This window comes from Haliotis rufescens, unplaced genomic scaffold, assembly GCF_023055435.1.
Source record: "Haliotis rufescens isolate VD_foot unplaced genomic scaffold, xgHalRufe1.0.p SCAF_2, whole genome shotgun sequence".
Classification (NCBI taxonomy): domain Eukaryota; kingdom Metazoa; phylum Mollusca; class Gastropoda; order Lepetellida; family Haliotidae; genus Haliotis; species Haliotis rufescens.
In genome coordinates this window covers 77,214,577-77,239,457 of record NW_025963890.1, presented here as the reverse complement: position 1 = coordinate 77,239,457, position 24,881 = coordinate 77,214,577, and the positions used below count along the sequence as shown (strand labels likewise).

The window sequence follows — 24,881 nt, the reverse complement described above, 5'->3', positions numbered from 1 at the left end:
ATGTTCACGGTTATCTCGCCTTTAAAGGTCAATGGAACATGTTATGGCAGATAATACAGACTGGTTATTCCCTGGCGTGGACGTTTCATATTCACATGATATTTCTGTATGTGATCTGTAAACAATAGAACATCACAAATGAAAGTGTCTTCCTTCAAAAAGAGAAATTACTTTAAAATGTCGTGTGCGCTTTGATCATTGTACCTCTCATGGAAAGAGTGCAATACAATGGATTATTATTATTGTTGTTGTTGTTGTTGTTGTTGTTGTTACAGTGTAAGTATTTTTGTCTAATATGCTGGTGTTATGGATATGTTGAATATCGGCTGATGTGAGTTTCCCTGAAGCAAGTCGGTATATACAGTTACAATTCATTGGAGTATGAACCTTCAGGGCCAAACTGTATGACCGTCGAGGTTACACAGAGTGAAAGTCAATTCTTATTATTTGTTATATCACATTTTTCTACCTCGAGGGATGTAGGCCTAGATCTCTCGTCCAACGGAAAAGCTGTATATTGTGAAAACTTCACGTTGAAAAAAATGTTTCAAAATTATCTGTAGCTGTTTAACATTTCAAAGTTGTTAATATCATAAAAAATCATTTAGTAGAGTACTGAGGTATCTTTTGTCATTCCCAAGGGAAACACGAGTTTCGTGAATTCAATACAAGTTTACATAAACGTGTCTCTTGATTATTCATTAAAACTAATTTAGCTGTAATGAAGAGGTAAAGTATTTTTTATTGAAAAACATGTCAACACAATAACGAGGTCAATATGACGTAATACATAGTGACACCAATACTATTATGGCGCAAATAAAACAAGAATTAGCGATGCTGTCACCTATGTTTTTTCTTCGTTGAGTAAACAATGCCAAAGAGCGCGTGAAATCACATTTGCACGTGGCCTTAGTGTGGACCTATATTGCCTTCTTCATGTGTGAAATCAAGTCACCAAAACGCAACTGCTACAGGAAAGCATGCATTCCATGCAAAAGTTTCACTACCCGCGAATGGGTATAAAAACAAAGAAGATCGGGTCGGGGGCGGCAGCGTTATGGTATGGGGTGGGATTACAGCAAGACAGAGGACCCGTTTGATAGTGGTAGAGGGAAATCTTAATGGACAGCGCCCATGGCCCAGGCATTACTTTTCAGCATGACAACGCCCGGCCTCATATTGCTCGACTTGTTCAGGATTCAACAAAACAACGTGAATCTCATCCCCTGGCCGGCTCGCTCCCCGGATCTCTCACCAATCGGGCACATATGGGATGAGATGGATCGGCGCCTTCGACGTCAACCAGGTGTTCCATAGACACTCCAGGAACTTCTAAACATGCTTTTGCGTCGCAACCATAGGTGGACACACACGCTATTGATTTGTAAATTGACATTTTGTTATGAAATCACGCATTTTCTGAAGTCAGTATAGCAAATTAAACCATTTGAACACTTGCAGGAGTCTTTTATCTGTTGCAAACCGAAATTGTTTCAGACTTGTTAAAAAACATAACTTTGCATTACATTTTATACAATGTCACAGGAACCTTTGTTGTTCAGGAATACATGTGGCCACAACTCATAAACATCTGCCATGCGTTTTTCCTTGTAGCGGGTTATCTTCTCACGAGTGTAGTTAATACGTCTCATTGTATAAATATTTCCTTATATTTTAGGAGATATAATTATTTATGAGATCAGATATTTGCTAATATGTTTGCTGGTTGTTGAGGTGAGGCGAACTGGGATTCAATATCATTTGCAGAACATATACATTTGTATAGCGACGTGCACGCATGTGCGTGTGCGGCTGTTTGTACACGTCCAGACCTCGCCCAGTGTTTGATTTCATACCCATGAATATCCGACTTAGACACATTATACTCACTCTCAGCCACAAAGTACTAATATTCCACTATGCGTGCCAGGCATTGTAACAACAGGTACCATATTTTGACGTATACTGGCATCACACGACTCGGGGATCGAACCACTGATCTCCCAGTGTCTGGGAAGGCGCTGTATCCACTACACCGGGAAGGCAGTGCCAGGAAGGGTAACAACAAGTACCACATCTCAACTCATGTATATGAAATAGTTCATCATCGTCTTACGTTATGTGCATGTACATAGGCGTCCCAATTGTAAAAAATGATGGGAGCCGATGTTACATGTCTTGAATGCACATGCCAGACATAGAGCATTGTGTGTTTTATCACACTGAACGTTTAACCAGATTAGCTATCGAGCCGTGAAACAAAATAAATATTCATCAAAGTATCAATAATCAATTACTATTTCAAATAGATTCACAACATCATTCGCATAACGACTTGACTTGACATCACACTTAATCGAGGTAGGCCATATGAATAAGACACTGAATGATGAGATTTTGTTAGAAGGACGATGGCAAGATACACAAAGTAATTCTCCAAGAAATGTAGTATCTCACATTGATAGAAACAGAACAGTTTATTACTGTAGTTTTATAGATATTGAGTACGTACAACCATTTTGTAGTGTATGTACGGTAAATTCACACAATCACATAAGATGCATATTCAATAAACCCATAGCTTTGTCTAAATTCATCACATCAACGTCAGAAATGAATCAGTCCATATGGCGTAACATTATAGATTTTCATGAAACTTAAAATAATTGATCAGGTGTTTACGAAAAGAGTATAAGTATTGCCTGCTCTACCGTACAAACGACATCTGAAATGGAATTCCCATTTGGGCTGTTTGATACTACATATAAGTGTATAGGAAATGCATTTCAGAATACTCTAGTCCTTATTTGTGTGGATAGCATTTAATTGAATACTGATACAGAATGCTTTACTGACGTAGCACACTGCTAAACGTGTAGTATGTGATTCTTCTTGCATGAGGTATGATCATTCGACTATCCAAAACGAATGAATAACTGCCATGCATTTCTAACTCTTGTAAGTAATTGCTCGGGATAGCAGATAATATTTGCGATAGCACTGTGAATCGCCTTTGGACTGAACTACATGTCGTCTACGCTACTGTATGAGGATTTGTACGACGCATATATCTGGCATGCTAAAACAGCGTACTATACCACCAAACAAAGTTAAGGACAATCCAAATCCTTCATACTACAATGGTAAATCTGTCATGGCATGTTTAATTACCTCTAATACAACAAACGGATAATGAAGGAGAGAAAAAACAAATCATGACAATCATGGCAGCTGGACCACAGAGATAACAGAATTTCAATAAATATAGCGACAGAACCTTTTCCACATCCATTAAAAATCAATCCTATATCATGAGCATGTGTTTATGAATTACTATCAAATAGTAATGATACCGGGTGTTCGCGAAAAGGTGAGCGTACCATGCCCCACCGGTGGCACCGGTCACAAATACATGTAAAGGCAAGTCAATTATTCACCTAAAAACACGGGAACATTTGGTACAGGTCAAAATAGGGAATTGCATCGGACATCAAATTTGTGACGGGTCTCCACATGTCTACCAGCCACTAGTAAAAGCCACCAGCTCACCGCAACAATGACGTGAACGCAAAGTTTCACGAATATATATTGAACAGTTTAAGGATGGGCTGTAAACGAATCCTACCCCTATTTTAACTCAAGTTCCAGCTTTCTGACTTAACATCACTCAAACAAAATCAATACAATATTCCGGAGTAACAAACGGCACCAGTTCAGCACATTCCTGAACTGTATACATTATTTCATGAAAAATCTTTGTTCCAGAGCGAACTGAAAAAAACCAGAAAGACAAAGCCTTGCTCCCATCACGTCTAATCCTCGATTGAATTGGGAGTAATTGAAATGAATACATATAATTTTAGGAATATGAACACTCAAATGGTAACAATGGGGCACTTTAATGTTTAAATGATGTCTGCTAAATGTCTGCTTCCATGCTTTGTGTCTGGCTGCTTCCAGCAAGTTCAAACTGTTCTTCACTTTGGTCCGGTGACGCACCACCAACTCTAGCGTCCAAACGGGATATTATGACGCCAATTACCTAAAGAATAAGAAAACAATATCAATCGAAACAGTATCATTTGGTTACATTCAAAGGTCTTAGGTCGTTTTTTGGACAAACAAACATAAACATACAATATATTGGTCTGTCGCTGAAAGATTACAAGAAAGAAGACAAACTACATGGTCCGCTGGCACAAAACGATCTTAGCTCGATGGCCAAAACAACTTCAATTGTTTAACAGAATTAAAAACTTCGTATTGCTACAACTGCTTTGTTTAAGTAAGGCATGAACAAAACGAGTAATTTCCATTGGCGTCTAAAAAGTTTGCATGCAATAATGTTATAAAAAAAACTTGGAAAAAATAATGCGTAAGTTCACTCACCAAAATGAGCAGAACGATTGCAGACCCAGCGCCATTTACGATGTTAAACGACCTGAACAACAACGTCAGCAACAGTTCATAACAATCTTAAAAATACATAGAAAGTACTTAAGTGTATTTTCTGCATAACTATTGAGGACAAAAGTGTCAACAAATATAAAACAAGTAACTAATTATCCACATATCTAGGTCGGCAATAATGCACGTACTATTGCAGTGTTACAGTACACAACAGTTACATTTACTTCACAAAACACAAGTTCCAACTCTGAGCGTCTTACAGTTCCAGGAATTGTTGTCCGAATTATATCAAAGACGTTAACACAACCAAGTATGCCTTTTGAATATAAGAGCATTGTCCAAAAAGCATGGATCAAATAAAGGCAAAAGTTTCAAATGTCGTCTAGTGCCTGTGTTTTGTCCTGCTATTACTGCACACATACCAAATTATAATTCAGAATAATGGCTGACTGGAGGACGTATTCCTGCAAGGAATCCCTACAGTAGGATTTACATGGACAACAAACAAAGAGTCGACCCTAATGTTATATCAACCAGTACTCACATTGGTGTACAAGTGAGGTTTTGTCATATTCCTGTACCGTTGATTGCGATAGTTGGGGCGTCCTGCGAAGTAGGTTTGTCCGGTACAGACTGCAATGTCTCCGTCAGGGATGCAACAGCTGTCAGGGACCTTCTTACCTCCTGGTGAAAAGAGTGTCTTGTTTGATGATTATGCATTAGGGAACGAAAGGCCATTGGAACCAAAGAAAAGGAAAGGTAATCACACAGAGAACTAGCATTACTACCTTGTGTTTAACACGTCTTTACACAGAGACGATGGACTAGAGCTGAGCCCAGGAGCAGCATAATATTTTCAAAATCTCGCATATGGACTATCAGTCGTAGTTGAAACACTCGGAATACAATATCACTACAAAAAACTACACACATTGCACCGGACTTTAGGATTCATCATGAACAATAATTAACCCTCTTTCCATCTTTAATATATTTTCAATTGCACATCTCTCTGACTTTTTAAGACTGATTTATATGAGCAAGCTCACAGATACGTGTATAAGATGCGTTTTTGAACTATAGATACTTCCTGTTAGAAATAAATCACATGCCCCATGCAAACAGCCAAAATCACTCCGTAATTTACATCAACATAACCAAGTACTGTATTATCATAGTAAATTATCATTTGTCTGATTATATAGGTATGTATCCTGATGTTATTATACGCATCATTTATACAGCAGCTATAAATCACATTATATAATATATATATATATACATATATGACAGATGACATAATTGTTGTTTTCAAATGTTACTCAGTTTCGGGTCAATACCCAAAATATCAGTCAATACCTGGTGTGATCACCATTAGGAAGTCGCTGGTGTTGACGGGTAATCTGCCGATCTTGTCGAGGTGTGGTGACCCTAGGACGACCGCTCCGAGGAAGGTCATCTGTGGTCTGTGTAGCATTGTATCGATGCAGGAGACGGTAAATTGTGGACATGTTAACATTGAAATGACGGGCAAAATCTTGGACAGACTCACCAGCTTCCAAACGTCCGATAGCCTGGTTTCTCCGAATTTGAGTTAGACGTGGCATTGTTGACCAAGGAGTGGTAGGTCCAAGAATCGGCCACAATTTTATACCCACTACAGTTCGTGCATTTTCGATTTCGCGAGAAATGGGTGCATGATACCCACATATTCATTGAAATGGTGCGTTTTGGCGATTCGTTTTTATGCTGCGTTTGTACTCGGGGCTTCCAAAATGCAACCAAATATATTGATAACACCATCAGGCTTCACTACATACTAAAACTCGTATCAATTTATGGTTCCGTTTTTGTTACCTATTTGCTTAAAACCACATGCGTTTCGTTTGCGCTTGAGTAAAAATATCGTGATTTTTATATGTACGCATATGTATATTGGTTTAAGGGGCGTTTGTATAATAAACTTCTATTGACTTTAATTCATGTTTTCCTCAATATGTTATCCCAACATAACACTTACTGTCCGTTTTATGCAGACATAGATAACACTGTTGTGTTCGATGCAGATCTCGATAATTCTAGGGAATGTGATGATAGTGTGAGGGAATGATAATATAGCGAGGGAAAGCCATGGTATACAGAAGGAACGCTAAACATACAGTGACTGATAGTTACTGAGTGATATCGGTCACGGTACAACTATGGAATAATACAATTTGAAACGTCTTGTCACAGTCGTAAGAGTTTCGCCGCCCATTCCACACATTAATGATGTCATGATCAAGAGTTTGTTTCTTTATAATTTAAATGTGAAAATGATCTTTCTTCAATCGCTATGTGTTTAGCCAAAACTGTAAATTGAAGACGGAACCCTAGCCAATGAATGTTTAGCAACAATGTTAAACCTGTAGGTCATCGGACAGAGAGTTTCTGTATGCTTTGTCCCTTTTATGTCAGGTGCAGAGGATCCCTGGCGCAAAGGAAAAGGCGTGACAAATGTAGGCAACATCACATTTATTGTGCAGTAAGAGAAATGAAATAAGAACTGATTTCTTTGCATAGGACTATTAAAAAGTACATATTTTCAAAAGTTGTTGATTACATGTATCTTTTAATCTGTTTAAATTCATCTGAACTATCTCCTTTGACAGATAAAGATAATTACAAACACTCCAACGAGATCGAGTGGTCTGGTTCACTGACTTGGTTAATGCATGCCATCGTATCCGCGTTTTGTAGATCGATGCACGTGATGTCAATCCCTTGATTGTCAGATCCAGATTTTATTATTTACAGACCTCTATGCAGCGGTGAACAACAAACAAACAAACAAAACAGTGCTCCGTATGTAAAATATTAAGTATTACATGTAAACATGTAAAATGATATATTACCTAAAATAACCAACTTAGCTGAGACTTTAAGTTGAACTTGGCAATACTATTGTTTTAGGAAACCTGCGTTATATGAACAAGTGCACCATAAGTCCATGCATCTCACGTGTACAATATGTGTTGCCAGAGAATATTTTCAATCCCAGTGTCAGATCACCTTCCGCCTAAAAAATCATAACGTGGATCCAAAGTAATTTGTGATATAGTATTAGTGCTCTTATGTTAGTCTTCTAATTACTCCTGTATTCTCTCTTTCACATGAGGTTGAGTGCATGATTGTCTTTCGTGACTACATGTAAGCGGCTTAACTATTTGATTATGTTTCTGTCTAGATGTTTCTGGAGAGCATAGTAGGTGAATACATATATCTTCGCATCACTCTTATATTTATTCGAATAAATAAATTATAAATGTGCATGTATGTTTCTGTAGTACTGAGCAGCTTTAGTTCAAACCTTTGCATGTATAACAATGCCCGTTTCTCATTTCTGACTAACAAAGTTGTATGTTAAGATCCCTGGTTGAATGCATATTGCCAATCACTGTTTGATTTATGCATTACTTGGTGTAATCAATGATTTCCAGTAATTCTTTCATGTATAAGATCGCCGCTTGTTCTTCCCTTTGCGCCCAATCGAAACTCTTTAGGCGGATAATCAAGACGGGTTATTCCCTGGAGTTGACGTTTTATTTTTATCCAACTCTACTCGGCACGTTTTGAGGCTGCTTGTTGTATGTGTTTACATATACTTTATTCTGGATGAAGTCATAGTGTTTGTCGTCAGTTCTTGTGTCTGTGTCCAGTCCAGCATAGTCATTGTCCTGAGTGTTGCGCCCATCAGTGCGTGGCAGTTCTGATATAGATGTGTAGTTGTCTCCTAGTGCCATGTTGGGGTCAACTGTATCCCTTCTGTCGCCATCCTTCACATTGCCACGTGTCCATGCCAAACTGCAACAACATATCTTGCTGTGGTCTTCTATGATATTTTGTAAGTCAAGAGTTATTTAAGAACTAACTTCAATATTAGTCAGACGGGAATAAAAGTAAAATACGCGTGGCTAATGTATAGAATGTGTGCACACGGTTTCAAGCAACACAAGTTACTTAGCCACTTTAAGTTTATTTATTTAACACTTACCTTCCTTTCCTGAGCAGGTATAGATGTACAGCACCTCCCAGCAACAGTGTTAGGACGACACCCACAACCAAGCCAATGACAAGACTAATGCTGTGTATGAGGGGTGTATTATTGTTCTTTGTTTCTGTAACTAAAACGTACAGGCTATTGCAAATATTGCAAATGGCATATATAAGAATTTATTACCACACCATCTTTTTATTGACTCCCTCTATTTATGCCTTGACCAAGAACACAAGTGCCATTCGCCAGAGAATAACCAGTCTCCATTTTCACACATGCTGTGGTGTTCCGACCGATTCTTGTTGTGTCAGGTTAAATGAAGGCTGCACAAAATCCAGCACGACACAGGTCAACGGAAATATACAATACAAAAGACAATACAATTTTCACAAAGATTAAATGTTTACAGATGACCTTGTCCTGAGTCATACGTGCTGCTACATTGTCAACAATTCTCAAATGAAGGCAACGTTGGACATTCTTCTAACGCTGCTATTTTGTTTTGATGCAATACAATTAACTCACTGATATGTCCCTAGTTCTTTTCAAGTCGATTCGAATATTGTCAAAACTGTATTCTATACACGTATTATTAGATTATTATTAGAATTATTGTAGTTAATCATTGGTGCCCTTGAAACCCGAAGATGACTTCTAAACATTATTTGGATTCAAGACTTATATGTGTATTTTTGACAACATAATATGTGTGTTGTTCATCTTCGTGTCCCTAAACGTCATTGCTCAAAAACAATTATGTATACTAAATTCGCTTCCTTTTCCGCCTGTGTAGTGTCATTCTAAATTATGAAGTTAAACATGCATTCATTTTTCATGAGTGGGAAAACTGACAAAGTATGATCCTGGCTATACCATGAGCATGTGTTCATGAATCACTGTCAGATGGTGTGATACCAGGAGCTCGTGAAGGTTTTAGCTTACCCTGCCCCATCAGTTGCACCCCTTGCAAATAAAGGGAAGGGCAATCGTACACCTAGACAAACAAGGGCACATATGGTACAAGTCAAAATAAGGAATTGCATCGGACGTCATTTGGACATTGATACATTCAGTTTGGAAATGTCCTCAACATGACTACCTGTAAACGTTTTGAACGCTCTACAGAAGCCTCGACTGTTTTAACCTTGATTGTTTTAACCAGAGATTCTTGTGTGATAGATGAAGCCAACATTTATCAAAGAAAATATCTGCTTGTAAAACATATTTGCTATTTGAAAGATCTAATCCTATTGTTTATAAATATGATAGTTATGTTTAAGACGTTATTTCAATAATGCATTTACAACTTAATTAAGTTCGTTGTAAATATAAAAAAATGTAAGCTAACACATTCATAACTTTCAGATTAAAGGACCAAGGAAGCGAAGATTTTACGGTTTTTGGCAAATATAATAGTTCATAAAATCCACTCTACTATTTCTTCTTTATTTTCATTGTTTACGTAATTGGAAAATTAGTTTAAAAAGTATTACAAACATTATCTATTTTCACCCATTTCCCAATAACAGTGGCTGTCCGCTCAGTGACATGAAGAAATACCTCCGTTTTCGAAGCTTCGTATGTATAACACGTTCGTTGAAGACTGACATATGACACATAGATGGACAGCTTGTTTCTTCATCTACACGCTCGTAACATCAACTGAGATCGTTTCGTAGCTATAACATACGATTTCATTGGATAAAGTAATGGTTCCTTATGACGCTTTCTTGCCGAAGTCTGCTACAAGGTTTGTGGTTGGTCAAACTTGAGTACCATGTGTACATGTTTTCTCTTACCATGTGTACAGTCTGTTCCGTCCCATCCAGCCGTACAGCCCCCAACACACTTTCCTGTAACGTGGTCACAGCTGGAGTTGTCTCCCTTGCAGTTTCTATTTGGGCATATTTGACTACAGTTTGCTCCATAGCGGTCAAATTCACATACTGAAAGATAAAACAATGAAATATAATACTGTAGTAAGTCGTATAGCGGCTGAATTATGAAAGTTATAACGTAGAATGGACTGAGAGATCATACTTTATTTTAAAACAGTCAGTCAGCATGTACGTTTGTGACTGACCTGTATCACACGTTTCTGTTGCCCGTGCATTTCCTCCAGGTCAACAAGTGCCTTGCATTTGCACATACATGTATGTGTGATGGGTGAGCTCACCCTTGCGCGCACATCATGGTATCATCACTAATTGGTACATGTTTACAATTACGATATCGACAGAATTGAAGGATAGACTAACCGTTCAGTAGACATCTCGTATTTTTAAGGAAATATTTATATTGAGAGAAAACTATACGAGCATGTATTTTCCGTTGGTTGTGACTACAAATGGTGTGAACAAAATATACGATGTCTGTCCATATCATGAGACCAATGCCACAAAGACTAACATATATATATTTACAATATTGGTCTCTGAATCTGTATTGGAATCAAACAAATGCATTTATTACGAAATGGAAAACTATATCCAAAACAGTATTTCTCTTGTTTCCATGTTAAACTATTCCGGAATTTCTCGACAAGATTTCGATGTTGTTCGCATGACCTACCCTCTCTTTTTAAAAGAGAAAAACGTATTTGTAAATTATGCACCCTCAACAACAATGAGATGAATATTACTTTTATATGTCCATTTTATGTAATATTAAGGCATAGTAATATATATTTGAATATTACTCTGTCAATCCCAATTTCTTTAAATTCACATCTCTGCTAAACAGCTCGAATTGCTTACTTTGCTTACTATAATAAAAAAATATCGACGTTTTTCAATGCAATGAGACACCGGACACGTATTATGTCATTGACTCTACTCCTCTGAATGTACAATTTATAAATGTGCTTATAGGCCTCTGGCCTCCTCAGTACGGAAATAAAGAAATGTGTGTCGCGCTCGTTTTACGAAACGTGTGTCAATATAATTGTATTTCCTGAGGGAGAGCTAAAAGGTACACACGCGAGTGTAATACTTTCTGTATTACCAATTGTTTCTCAGTCCCTTTTAGCTCCTCTTAAGAAAAAATGTACTGATCACGAGGACTGTATTAGAAAACCACAATTGTCTTAAACTATGACGTCCTTTCTAGTGTGATGTCATTTCGACTTTACATCACAAAAACATTGGAATGACGTAAACAATAACGTCAACATGACGTACGCAATGTATTTGAGCGCGTGAAGGGAGCATATCCGTTTTTTAATAACACTGTTATATCTAACCCTATGGGTAATAAACATGTTTGTTATGCCTCAAAGTGAGATTATTATAATTTTCTCCGAGCCTAATATGACACCGTATATAAGGCAACTAAAGACACCAAAACTAATAGTATTGCACCATTGTTTAGATTGAATATTAAACAGCAACACATATTGGTGCTAGTATTTGTGTTATAGATGCGGACACTTCTATTAAAATGTAAGTCCACATGAAAGAGAAACGCATTTGAAATTGTTACAATTTCGAAAATATATTTCAGTATATACGGATACATATATGCTTATATTTGGCATGCCATTTGAAATGTCTTATGCTTTCAACGACATATGTCTCTTCGTCTGACATCAGGTAATCAGTACAGACATTGAAACCACATAAAGTGATATTATAAACGTGTATTGATATGATTGGAAACCTGATTCATCTCTTACTCTCTGTACAGGCATGGTTAGTCCATCCGTCACTGCATCCAGTCAGACAGGTACCGTTGTCATGGTGACAGGCGCTGAGGTCAATACACTGACCACAAACTCCAGTACAGTTGACACCAAATGTACCAAAACTGCAAACTGAAACATACCCACATCTCGTGCACATAATTACTCCCTTAAGCATGTCTTAAGTTTCCTTTTAATATTGTATTAAGGGAGTGAGTGAATGAGTGAGTTTGGTTTGACGCCGCCTTTAGCAATATTCCAGCAATATCACGGCGGGGGACACCAGAAATGGGCTTCACACATTGTACCCATGTCTGGAATCGAACCTGGGTCTTCGGCGTGACTAGTGAACGCTTTAACCTATAGGCTACCCGACAGCCCTTATATTGTATTAATCAATGCATAAATAAATATGTATGTGCAGTTAATAGGTATATAGAGAATACTACACTCATTCTCATTACACTCAGGTTCGTAAAAAATGGTATCTAACGAGAATGAGTCTGGTATTTTATTTATTACCCTCGTTAAGGTGCAAATACAAAACAACTTTCGTTCGTTGACAGACCAAACTGAAACCGTTTGCAAAATCTGGTTGTGCATGACTATTGATATATGCCCAAATATGGGCATTGTTGACATTTCTATGCATACGCATAACAACATGCGCCTGCAGTTGTGTTTGCAAACAAAACAGCACCGACGCCCAAGATCCTTTTGAAAGAATTTCTTCAACTTATGGTAATTCAAGCGCCATGTCACTTGTACGCAGGACACCTATAAGAAAATTTGAAAAGTCGCATTAGGCCCGCGCGCACTGTCGGGGTCCCGTCTGTGCAATCACAATGGTTCGGTTTCCTTGATCTCTCAGCTAAATTTTATAACATGTACGTACCATTTTGGAAGAGGGAAATCAGAGTGTTTCTGTACCACTCTTCACTGAAGATGTGAAAATCAACAAAGTCAAGTCGGCTTGCATGTCAGTGACAGCTTAGAACGATCGAAGGGCAAGGTCACCACCGGAATAGGTTTTACGCTGGAGATAGGGAATGCTCACATTTGACATATCAATTGCCACTTAAGCAGAAGCGAGGCACACTTCTAAGGAGTTTTCGAATCGGAAATGTTCGCTTTGAGTGATCTGGTCTTGCAGTCGTAAACAAACAACTCCCGAAACAGTGCCATAAAATACGCTTCTAAGGGGACCCTGATGGCACAACCGGATCATCCCAAGTAAGTCTAGATATCTGTCCAGATAGTATAAAACGGCTTCATTTCATCACGCTTCTGCTTTTACGTTAAATCAGATTGAAAGTTGCTAAAATGGTCGGGTGCGTCACGCTCATGGGGACCCTCTATCTATTGATCGCTAGTCGTACATTGTAAACGGATATAGCTCGATTAAATAATGTCTGTAGAATCTCTTTGCATAATATAATCGGAATGCAAACCGAATATGACGCGTGTGACAACCTTCTTTTGTTTAATAAGGTGTTTGTAAATATCTCTCGCTCTCATGAGATTGCTTCAGTGTTGCTTTCTAGTTAAAAAATGAATGATGTCTCTTTGTGACAGAGGTCACGGTTATCCAATCAAAAAGAAACAAAACGAGGTCAACCTAGTTGTACGACACACGTGTGACGTACGGATTCAGTATCTTACCACTTGTATCTTCACCACGTGGGTAATAAACATGTATCTTACTCTCGGTACAATCTGTTCCAATCCATCCTGCCTTACAGCCGCAAAAACACTCCCCTGTCACGTGGTCACAGCTTGAGTTGTCTCCCTTGCAGTTTCTATTTGGACAAATGTTTCTACAGTTTGCTCCATAGCGGCCAAATTCACATACTGAAAGATAAAACAACGACATGTAACTCGATCCTAGCTTGAATGAAAAAGCCATTATGAAACTTGTATGGACTGAGAGATCATACTTTATTTTGAAACAGCCAACCTGCACGGACCCGTATCACACGTTTCTGTTGCCCAACCAGGTAGACAGACTCCACCAGGACAAACACCGCTCACGTAGTCGCACACCTCGCTGTCACAGTGGCAGTAGTTGTCACAGTCAGCACCGAAAGTACCATTGCTACATACTGTTAATAAATGAAGTTATTTCAAGTACAAAACAGACGAACAAAGTAATATGCTCAACACACTTTAATGTCTCGTTAATACGAATATGCTATTTCGAATCAATATCAGACATACTGAATTGTTATAGACATGGCTGACGGAAAACGAATATAACATTCTGGCTTGTACGTTTAGGGGTATGTGATTTTGTTTGGAGACTGGATATATTATTAGTCAGTTGGCCAGGGGTGAAAAACAAGATTTTCGTTCCCACATTTTCCTGTATACCTTAAACCTTTTCTATTGCATGAAGGAGGTATCTGTACACAATGTTCATTGGCTAGTAAGCTCGCAAGTGTGTGCAGGAATATTCAGGGGGTCAAAATTGCATAAATTGAAGGGAAAATGCATAATTTGACAAAATTGGCTGTAACATTTTTATTAAGTCATTAAACTATCCCAATTATGTCTTTGATTACAGGTACTATGTTCGGTTATCTGAATTTGGCAAACGATTTGTTTCATTTAATTGTTATTTTAATTCTCATTGGAAACATTGGTAAAATTCAGGTTTTTTACTTCATTTTCAAATCTTGTGAGTAGGTAAAACACTAATTCCATTGAATTGTGACAATAAAACCACTATAACTGGGTATTAAAATCTGCCTTAACCATTGTACTGTCCTATACAAAAAACAAAATGAAAGTATATTACATAGGGGTTGAGATATTGTATACAGTGTTACCCCACCCCCCAAAATCCAATTTTGACGAAAATTGCTTATTGAGAAATGGTGGTAAATGATGTTGCTGTAGTGGATGATTAGGATAATTGCAACAATGCTTAAAAAAAACGAAATAGTAAACTCATAAAGAAAAATAATGTTTCAAGTTTTTCTGTGAATTTCAAGATGGCCGCCATTTTGACCTGTTTTCAAAATCAAGATCTTATATAGTTCTTCAACATGGTCATGTAATATATCATATGAAAGCTTATTACATTGTCTTTTCAATGATGTACATAATTCACTGACTCCTGTGGTTAATTGATCCCCAACAATGAAAAAAGGAAATATTGAAATCTAATTTCTCTCGCAGCTTCAACCCAAACCCAAATTTAGATTTAGATTAAAATGGACATCTTTTCACTCAAAATTGTAGATATACTGCACTTTTCTTCAACATGGTCATTGTCATTCACAACAGCCACAATACCACCTCATCTTGCCGGGTACCAATTTTACTGCTGAGTGAACAGAGGCATATTTGAACGTATTCAATTGCCTAAGGAGAATCCACATGTGCTGTATTTGCGGCGGTGTGGGGCAGGACCGAAACGCATGAGACGCTCAGGAATCTAGCTGCCGAACGGGGTAACTGCGACCGACGTTCCTAAAGTGACCTGTCCGCAGGACCATGTACCGTCACGTGTACGCCGTCATGCAGTCAGGAGTTGGAATAAACATACTCACATGGTCTATCTTTATACACTTAATACAACATTCAACAATTTCGGTTCTTGTTTTTGACATATTGAATATTCATGCTTCCCAACCCATTCAATAAACTGTTTGTTAATATTTTCTTCAAATCAGTTTTACTTCACAACGGCACATAGAGCAGCACAGTATCCATTCCATTCATATGTGAGATCCAACCATGCTTTAATATCGACAATTCAACTACAAATATTATGTTTATGCAGGAAGAATATAAATTCGTTGGTAGTTATACAGATGTTAGCGTGGAAATAATTCATCACCATACAGTCACAGTCATGCAGAGTTTATTAATAATAGAAGTGAACAAAAGACATATTGCTCTTACCGTCAACCTCCACTTCACAAAAATCCATTATAGGCACAACTATGTGTGCTGGATCGTTGTTGACAGTGATGGTGTACAGGACCAGATAGCGCCCTTCACCAGAACATGTGGCCGTCAAAACATCAGGTATGTCTGTCCCGTCTCCATTCCCTGTCACGTTGTAGCAGTTGACTCCATCAGTTGGGGAGGCTTCAGTATCAGCGATGTAGATCTGGATACCATTCCGATGAACTGAATCTGATTAACATAAGTAGTTCAACATTATCAAAGAAGATCATTGAAGCGTCAGAATGCTCAGCCTGTTGAGATAAACTGAAAAAGAACATAACGTTTTGTTATAATATTTCTTGCACATGGCCGATTTGGTAGATGTTTGTTAAATGGAAAGTTCATCCTGAATTTATTAATCTTCATAAGTGTCTGACACATATAAACATGTTCTATTTACAACAAAAGCTGAATCATAAACAAAACTTAGTTCTATATAACCATACCCTGACAGTGGTTTGAAGGTACGAAATAGTTAATAGTTGGTCAGAATATGTACGGCCATGTGCCACATAGACCACGACACTATTGCAAGCGATGTATCAACGTAAAATGGACATTGATAAAATGTGGCCACATATTTGTCTTTGGACTCACAATCTCTTCTGAAGTATATTGTGACGTGATGAAATCTGATTTCCTCCCCAAGATCGACCCTCCACCATGCAGCTTTCATAGAGTTGCCCCAGTCTGAATGAAAGCAGCTAAGAAAGTCCTCTGCACTGTTGTCTCCATTAACAGCTTTGCCTGCCCCCATATTACCATAGACTGAGCTGGCTGATGCGTGTTTGTGGAGTGCTATATTGCCTGTGATAAAATACATGGGGTAAAGCATGAATTTTTTTATCCGAATCGTCTGATGGCGAGGAATTGAAGTATACCAACAAATACCAATTTAAATTTGCTTGTTTGATACATGTACCTGCTGTGTTCGATGTAGAAAATTGAAATCATAGAGCATTGAACCTAAGTCGATCTTATTTGGTAGCAACCAGTGCAATCTACAATCAATTAGACAAGATATAAGTCGGAAACTAACTCAACAATCTCTATATAATATTTTTTCCAAGTGTCGATTCAACAAAATATGAGGCATGGTAATACAAATAAAGAGGTATTCTGAAGAAATATATACAATTTTGCAATAAGTACATAAAATAGAGGTTTTTGCATTTAAAAGTGAACGTGGCCTTGTTTGAAACCCTAAACTTAATATTATTTGTTATGTTTTCTGTTAATTAACCCCTGCTTTTAGAATAACCACCGAGTGAAATTAATGTTTCAAGTTCAGAGCTCAAGTGGAATATTACCTATCATTCTTTTAAAGATACATATCAGCTGCTTGTATCGTTTGGTATGATCCCCGGACCTTTCGTGCTCGGGGTGGACGTTCTAGTGAGGCGGTCAGGTAAACTTTGAAAACAACGTTGCTGTCACAGTGTCCGAATATTGACCGGACTTGATCCAGATATGGGACAGACGAAACCAGGGATGACAACAAAACAAGCGAAACATTTTTTCTGGACAAGTTTTATAGGCTACCCAGGTTCAGAATAAATGAGAGTTCGACCCTTTTAGACCGGTAAATAACTGTCGACAATGGACGACTGATTGGACTTGTTAGAAGAAATGGTGGAATGAAAACACCTCTACATTTGGTCCATGGGTGTGCACTGAGTCCAGGGAATGGGCATCATATGTGATTAGAGACCAGTGTAATTGATAGGAAACATGACACTATGCAGAATGATGGAGAACATGTGCGTATGGGATCTTTGGAGGACTTGTCAGGCACGCTCGTTGACTGGACATAGTAGATGACAGGATTTAGATGATATTTTGCTGTTGGAATTCCCTCGTCATCAGGGGTGGTCGGGTAGCCTGGTGGCTAAAGCGTTTCGCTCGTCACGCCGAAGACCCGGATTTGATTCCCGATATTGGTCAGTGTGTGAAGCCCATTTCTTGTGTCCTCCGTCGTGATATTGTTGGAATATTGCTAAAAGCGGTGTAAAACCATACTCACTCACACCTACATGGTCGAAAAGCTGTTCATAGACAGGACGTTCTTGTGACAAGAAACTTGCATTATCTTATGCGCTGGGACACCATTGTCCGATACAGTTTTGATCATTCCGTTTCGAGCGCAATTGTTTGTCAAACGTTTTATATGTAAATAGTCCAGCCATGGTCTTCATGTTTCTGCCAACAGATTGCCGTTGATACAGTGTATTTCCACATTTTACACCAAACCAGACAATTGCGAATGAACATCCCGATACAACTTATTAACAGCCACGGTACAACTGGATTGATCACCCTGCCTTGTTTCTGACTGGCGTTCCAATTGATGTAAATATTCCTTATTATGCGTATCAGTCCAAAGTAGAATGTATTGTTCCACTGCAATGTGTTTAACATTGCATCTGGTGCTGGTATCAGCTCGCTGGAGTAAGCTTCCTTTCCTTGTTTTTTTCAATGATTTTTCTTTGATTCCATCACCTTCCTGAGTTTAGCAACTATTCTTCGAGCAGATGTTTGAAATAATGTGGCTTAAGGTAACGCTGCATGTAACCCTTGATCATGATCCCCTTCAAAATTGACGGTTCGTTATCTGAACTGTCTGATTTCCGTGCCAACATTATCAATTTTTAAAGAATAATGTTTTGTTTCACTGGGACCAAATGATTTTGCTTTGTTTTTTATGTATAAACTTGTGAACTAAATTCGTTTCAAGTTAAGTCATTGTCATTGAGTTATCGTTTTCATTGGCAGTCGAGAACATCGATATCATCATTCACGAAGGCAAATCTGCCTGTACTGTCCACTGCTTGGATTCGGGGATATCAAAAAGTCGTGAAACAAAAAGTCCTCAAGCACAGACGCTGTCAAACCCGGACTTGACTGAGTTGATCTTGGCATACAAGCAACATTCGCAACCTGATCGTGGAACGTCAATCTGGCCACATGCAGTTTCAACAACAAAGACATTAAAAGTGTTCAGAGGTACAATTATACGAATACCTCTTCCTGTCAGATCTTCGTCCACTTTAACGAGGTAATTTACTGTGACGGGTGTCAAAAGGTTAGCCTTGTTTGTTTGCAAACAACGCAGACGTAGTTTGGATTTTGGTAATTAAATTTATTGTAAACTAAAATCATGTGAATACTTTGTTGATTATAATGTGAAATCAAGTGGTTGATTTGAAACTATGTTTCCTTCTTGTCTTCAAAATATCGATACGTAAAACATGTGAATTTGTGAATATGAATGTGAATGTTGTGAATGAACATGTGTCGTCCAGTGACAATGCAACTTTGAGAATCACAAATTGCAAATATCAAAATGATATTACACTTCATATTTGAAACCGTATGGGTAATAAATCTAGTTAGTATTCAATGCCTGTGAGTTTAGTCTTATGGAAATTATTGAAAAGTGACATAATTTATTTAATTTGTCGTGCACAAAACAAAGGAACCAAAGGGTGTTTATGAAGTGTTCTTGAAATTTAAATGGTATAGATGTAAGAAATGGCATACCTGTTCGTTTCTGCATAATATGATTGTCAAGAATAAAAAAGGTTACCTTTATGACATGTCAGTCCTGACCAACCTGGGTCACAATCTTCAGGTCTACAGCCAATGGTAGCATCACATTTGTCCAAAGGACAGTGACACTGGTTACCACAGTCGTAGCCATATGTGCCACCAGGGCAGACACCTGCAACATAATATACACAACAACAAAAGTTCCTTTGACATCAATATTTTAGCGTATTTTTCAAACAAGTAAAGTCTGGTTTTCAATATTGTAGTACATGTATGGAATCAAGCCACAAAAACGCAACTGCTAGAGAAAAGCATGCATATCATGCAAAAGTTGACTTTTATGCAAGCTCCATGCATTTCACTCCCCAAGAATGTGTAAGAAAACGTGCGTTAACGGGATTCCTTATGCATTGTTCAGCATCGTGCTGACAACAACCACTCAGAAAAACAGCATAATTGCGCAATTATTCGACATTACCAAATTCCACGCCTGTCCGAAAATGAGCGTTTGCGAGCCATTAGTATGCTTGAAGCAGGATCGAACCAACGTGATGTTGCAAGACAACCTAACGTCCACAGAAACACCATTTGGTGTTTATGGCAACGTTGGCAACAGACTAATGCAGTCAGAGATCTCATCCTCGGAGTGGCAGGCCACGCGTAAGCAATAATCGACGAGACAACTGGATTCGAACAACACAACTACGAAATCGATTCCAGCCAGCAGCAGTGACACCAAAGCACGTCTACAGTGGCCCAGACAACGTCTAAGCTGAACCGCCATGCAGTGGGAACAGGTTCTATTCACTGACGAGTCTCGTTTTCACATCAGCCACAGTGATGGACAGATTCGAGTGTACCGACGTCGAGGTGAACGTTACGTCAATTATTGTGTCATGGAAGAAGATCGGATCGGGGGCGGCGGCGTTATGGTATGGGGTGGGATCACAGCAAGACTGAGGACCCGTTGGATAGTGGTAGAGTGAATCTTAATGGACAGCGCTACCGCGACGAGATCATCGGCCTGTTGTTCTCCCGTTTTTTGTCGCCATGGCCCAGGCATTACCTTTCATCATGACAACGCCCGGCCTCATATTGCTCGATTTGTTCTGGATTCTCTTCAACAAAACAACGTGAATGTCTTCCCCTGGCCGGCTCGCTCACCTGCTCTCTCACCAATCGAGCTCGTGTGGGATGTGATGGATCGGCGCCTTTGACGTCAACCATGTGTTTCACAGACCAGTATTTGCTCCAGCAGATGTGAACAGATATCCCACCGGACTTTGTGCGACACCTGGTCCATTGCATTAAACGATGATGTGTTGCTTGCATCACAACCACAGGTGGACACATACGCTATTGATTTGTAAACTGACATTTTGGCATGTTCATTTTTGTTATGAAATCACGCATATTCTTTAGTCAGTATGGCAAATTAAACCATTTGAACACGTACAGGAGTCTTTTATCTGATACAAACCGAAATTGTTTCAGATTCTGTAACAAACATAACTTAGTATTAAATCTTATTCAATGTCACAGGAACTTTTGTTGTTCAGTACATGAGTGTAAAATATATCCAACAGTTGTGGTTGTTGTATGTACAGTGAGGACAGCTGATCAACACTGAACACGTATGTACCATCCGAACAGCTGCCTGTAAAAGAAGTATTATATCAGAGATAGTCAGTAACATCAGGACAGCTGCCTGTAACAAAAGTATTACATCAGTGATAGACAGTGACATCAGGACAGCTGCCTGTAACAGAAGTATTATATCAGTGATAGACAGTGACATGAGGACAGCTGCCTGTATCAGAAGTATTATATCAGTGATAGACAGTGACATCAGGACAGCTGCCTGTAACAGAAGTATTATATCAGTGATAGACAGTGACATCAAGACGGCTGCCTGTAATAGAAGTATTATATCAGAGATAGACAATGACACCGGTAGACGTATATACCATCAGGACAGCTGCCTGTAACAGACGTAAAATTGAGGTAGACAATTGTGTTTGTTTATGTATGTATCAACACGCTTAATCAACGTGAGAGTAACTCAAGATACGTAATCACTATCTAACATACAATTTGATTAAGGTGAGGTGAGGTGAAATTGTGTTTAACGTCGCGTCGATATAGCGACGTGCATGCATGTGTATGTGTGTGGCTGCTTGTACTAGTCCGGACTGATGCCGATTTATAGTGCTAACTCACTGAGATACCATGCCGCAGTTAAACATGAATACCCAACTCAGACACAGTATACTGACTCCGAGCCAACCAGTCCTTGTTTTAGCCCCTTAATGCCGAGCGCCAGACAGGGTTACACCAAGTACAATCTTTTAACGTCTTTTTGTATGACGCGGGCGGGGATCGAACCCCGGACCTTCCGCTCCCCGGGCGGACTCTCTACCACAAGACCACGGAGGCGGTCTCAATTTGATTAAACTTGTAATAATGTAGCTATGATATGACTGGATAACCAAAGAGATAAAAGAGCACGATGGCCAAATGAAACTGATAACACTTAAGCACATTTCCCCATGACATAGTGGCCACATTCGATTGAGGCAATGCCAGCAACACTTATTTACAGAGAAAGGTTAATTACTATTTAGTCCTCTAGTCACTGAAGTCATCTTGGTGAAAACAAGCAAATCGTATTCATCTTCCAATACTCTTCTACATACTCCTCACAACACACGACATACAACTGCGCAAAAACAGGTAACTGTTTGAATGTTCTTGCAATATTAGAGTATATAGAAAACATTTCGTAACATTGCATGTGTTATCTGTTCTTATGTTTCAGGAGACATGTTTCTGAAATCCTCCACTATTTGCTTGTAAGTTTGCATTTGAATTCCCGTCTCCTTCGAATGGAATTTCGAAAAAGAAGTATTTTCCTTTAGCGTACAAGTGATCAACAGTAAAATGTATTATTCACAGCAAAATGGGAACTAATTGTATTGCAGTTTTCAGTTAAATGCCATTTTACAAGCGGCTCGTTATTAATGATAACCGTTTATTTTGTAAGGACTCTATAACCAGAGATTTTAATATTATGAGGGTTTGAGGGAAGTGGGGTGTGAGACCTGAACAACTCATTATGTGTCACACTTGTCTCTATACCTGCCTACTGAAAGTAACCACATGATTTCAAAATCAATAAACACACGATCTTCTCACTCGATTTCCATGTCCAGCGATCATTTGATTGCCTGGTTTATGCAAGTGCTTTTGTGCGGCATCAGACACTTCCTTGTTGAAACAAACTGTGTGAGTGGCGGGTACTACCGGTCGGGCAGGACATGCTTACACCTTTCGCTGGCGCCTCATGACATCACCGATTTACGGTGATCCATTAATACAATGTTCAACATTGTTTTGCATTTTATACCCACTGGGGCCTGTTTCGGCGGATAATCGAGACATACCCACTGGGGCCTGTTTCGGCGGATAATCGAGACAGGGTATTCTCTTTAAATGTTGATAATAATACACATCGATATTTATTATGTTTCTTATAAGTAATATAACTTTTTCAATTGTTTTATTATGGTAATATCAGGATAAATAATATTAATTTGTCGTCTTAGCTCGGGCAGCGTGACATGGTATGATGCCCAACTTGGACAGAATGTGAACTCACATCGGTAGTGAAAAGACGAAAGTAGTTATTGAGTATGTCGAGCCACCAGAACGCGGGCTATGGCTGAAGGTATGTCAGCGCTAGGGGTTCAGGTCACACATGTATTCAGCTGTAAATCACAACCCTGTGACATGCCCTCTATTACGACTGAAAATATTACCTCATGTCTCGATAACGTTACCAGCCACTTACACAAACGTATAACCAATATGTGTCCTTTTAGCGCACTCGAAGGAGGGGGACACACAAATAAACTCATCAGTCTCCAGGTGACGATAGTGTTGCCTTGGTGACATGTGTACACAAGAATATGTATACTGTAATATGAAAACATATCACACAGTTCACACTGTATTGGTGCCACTGAATCTTTTAACCGGTAGCACCTTGGGGAAGTCATTGCAACTACTGATGCCCGAGTTGTCTGTAAAACAATGTATACACCTCCCCCATACTGTTCATACTGTGTCACCACCCACTACATCTCATGTGCGTTTATGTGAATGGCAATACAAAGCACAACAATGGTGCGCTCACCTTTTCGCGAACAGCTCGAGTCATCTCTATTTGATAGTGATTCATAAATACATGCTCATGATAATGTCGGAATCGCACAATCGACCTTTTTATGGCAGATATTTCCTTTGAATGTTAAGAGGGTTTTGTCGCTTTTATTTACTCCACTTTCAGCAATAGTCCAGTATTGTTATTGAAGGGTGTGTGCGTGAGTGAGTGAGTATGGTTTTACGACGCTTCCAGCAATAATCCAGCAATTTCACGGCGGGGGACACCAGAAATGGGCTTCACGTGTGGGTAATCGAGGCGTTGGTGTGAAGAGCTATCCCAACCCCCTAAAACTTGATTTTTACCACATGTGTGGTGCAAGTATTGCAGGAGCTGCTGCCCTATATTCGTGGCATGTGCAGGTCTGAACATAATCAACGGTGTGCAGAAAAGGTCCACTTATCCTTCAATTAGAGATTATTGATCAATCAAGAACAATATGTAATTGGGGGTAAATTATTTGGGTGTTACGAAACACTTGTCCATGTGTATATTATTAAGGTTGTACAATAGAAGCTCATCAGAAAAAATAAATATTTTCTGACAGTGTAGTGCCTGTACTCCTTTAGAGAAGTGGCAACACACTGTCTTAACATTTTCTGGTTTACTCTGAATGTTCTTATGTATTGACTTCAGTTTATCAGAACATAAGTATAATGTGCAACTGAAGCTCGCACAGAATACACACACGCACACGCACACGCACACGCACTCGCTCACACACACATACACACACGCGCACACGCACACATACGGACACACGGACACACAGAAATAGCTAAATGTAAACAGCAACATACTTTAACTAATATGATTATGTTATACAACGAACAAAGAAATATTTCCATCAGGATTCCTGATCAAACCGAAATATATGTTTTTTTTAAATTGCCTTTTAAATACATATTACTATGAGCTGAGGAAAATCAATGTATAACATGGTCATCTAACAAGATAATACCATTACCTGCCACAATGTCCAGCATGCAGACACAGAGCAGCACCCCGAGCACGGAGACCTCCAT

The 24,881-nt window shown here is 38.8% G+C and overlaps 1 protein-coding gene across 1 annotated transcript; it reads right to left on the bottom strand.

Moving 5' to 3' along the window:
• Positions 1 to 3,922: 3,922 nt before the first annotated feature.
• Positions 3,923 to 24,881, bottom strand: LOC124124964 (multiple epidermal growth factor-like domains protein 10). Its single transcript, XM_048399430.1, has 14 exons — positions 24,824 to 24,881; positions 19,672 to 19,806; positions 16,683 to 16,892; positions 16,038 to 16,274; positions 14,096 to 14,230; positions 13,833 to 13,979; positions 12,123 to 12,260; positions 10,249 to 10,395; positions 9,392 to 9,443; positions 8,447 to 8,590; positions 8,015 to 8,256; positions 4,995 to 5,097; positions 4,393 to 4,444; positions 3,923 to 4,045 (listed from the first exon to the last, which is right to left on the bottom strand). Exons 1-14 carry the CDS (start codon positions 24,879 to 24,881, stop codon positions 3,923 to 3,925), a joined length of 1,923 nt encoding a protein of 640 aa, XP_048255387.1.

Excerpts from the sequence above, each read along its gene's own strand:
- LOC124124964 (XM_048399430.1), bottom strand. The coding sequence starts at position 24,881 with ATGGAGGTCTCCGTGCTCGGGGTGCTGCTCTGTGTCTGCATGCTGGAC. Across the intron at positions 10,396-12,122 it reads TAACCATGCCTGTACAGAGA|TATGTGAATTTGACCGCTAT; the intron begins GTAAGAGATGAA and ends TTTATCTTTCAG. Across the intron at positions 4,445-4,994 it reads CCCAACTATCGCAATCAACG|GTCGTTTAACATCGTAAATG; the intron begins GTACAGGAATAT and ends GTTGTTGTTCAG.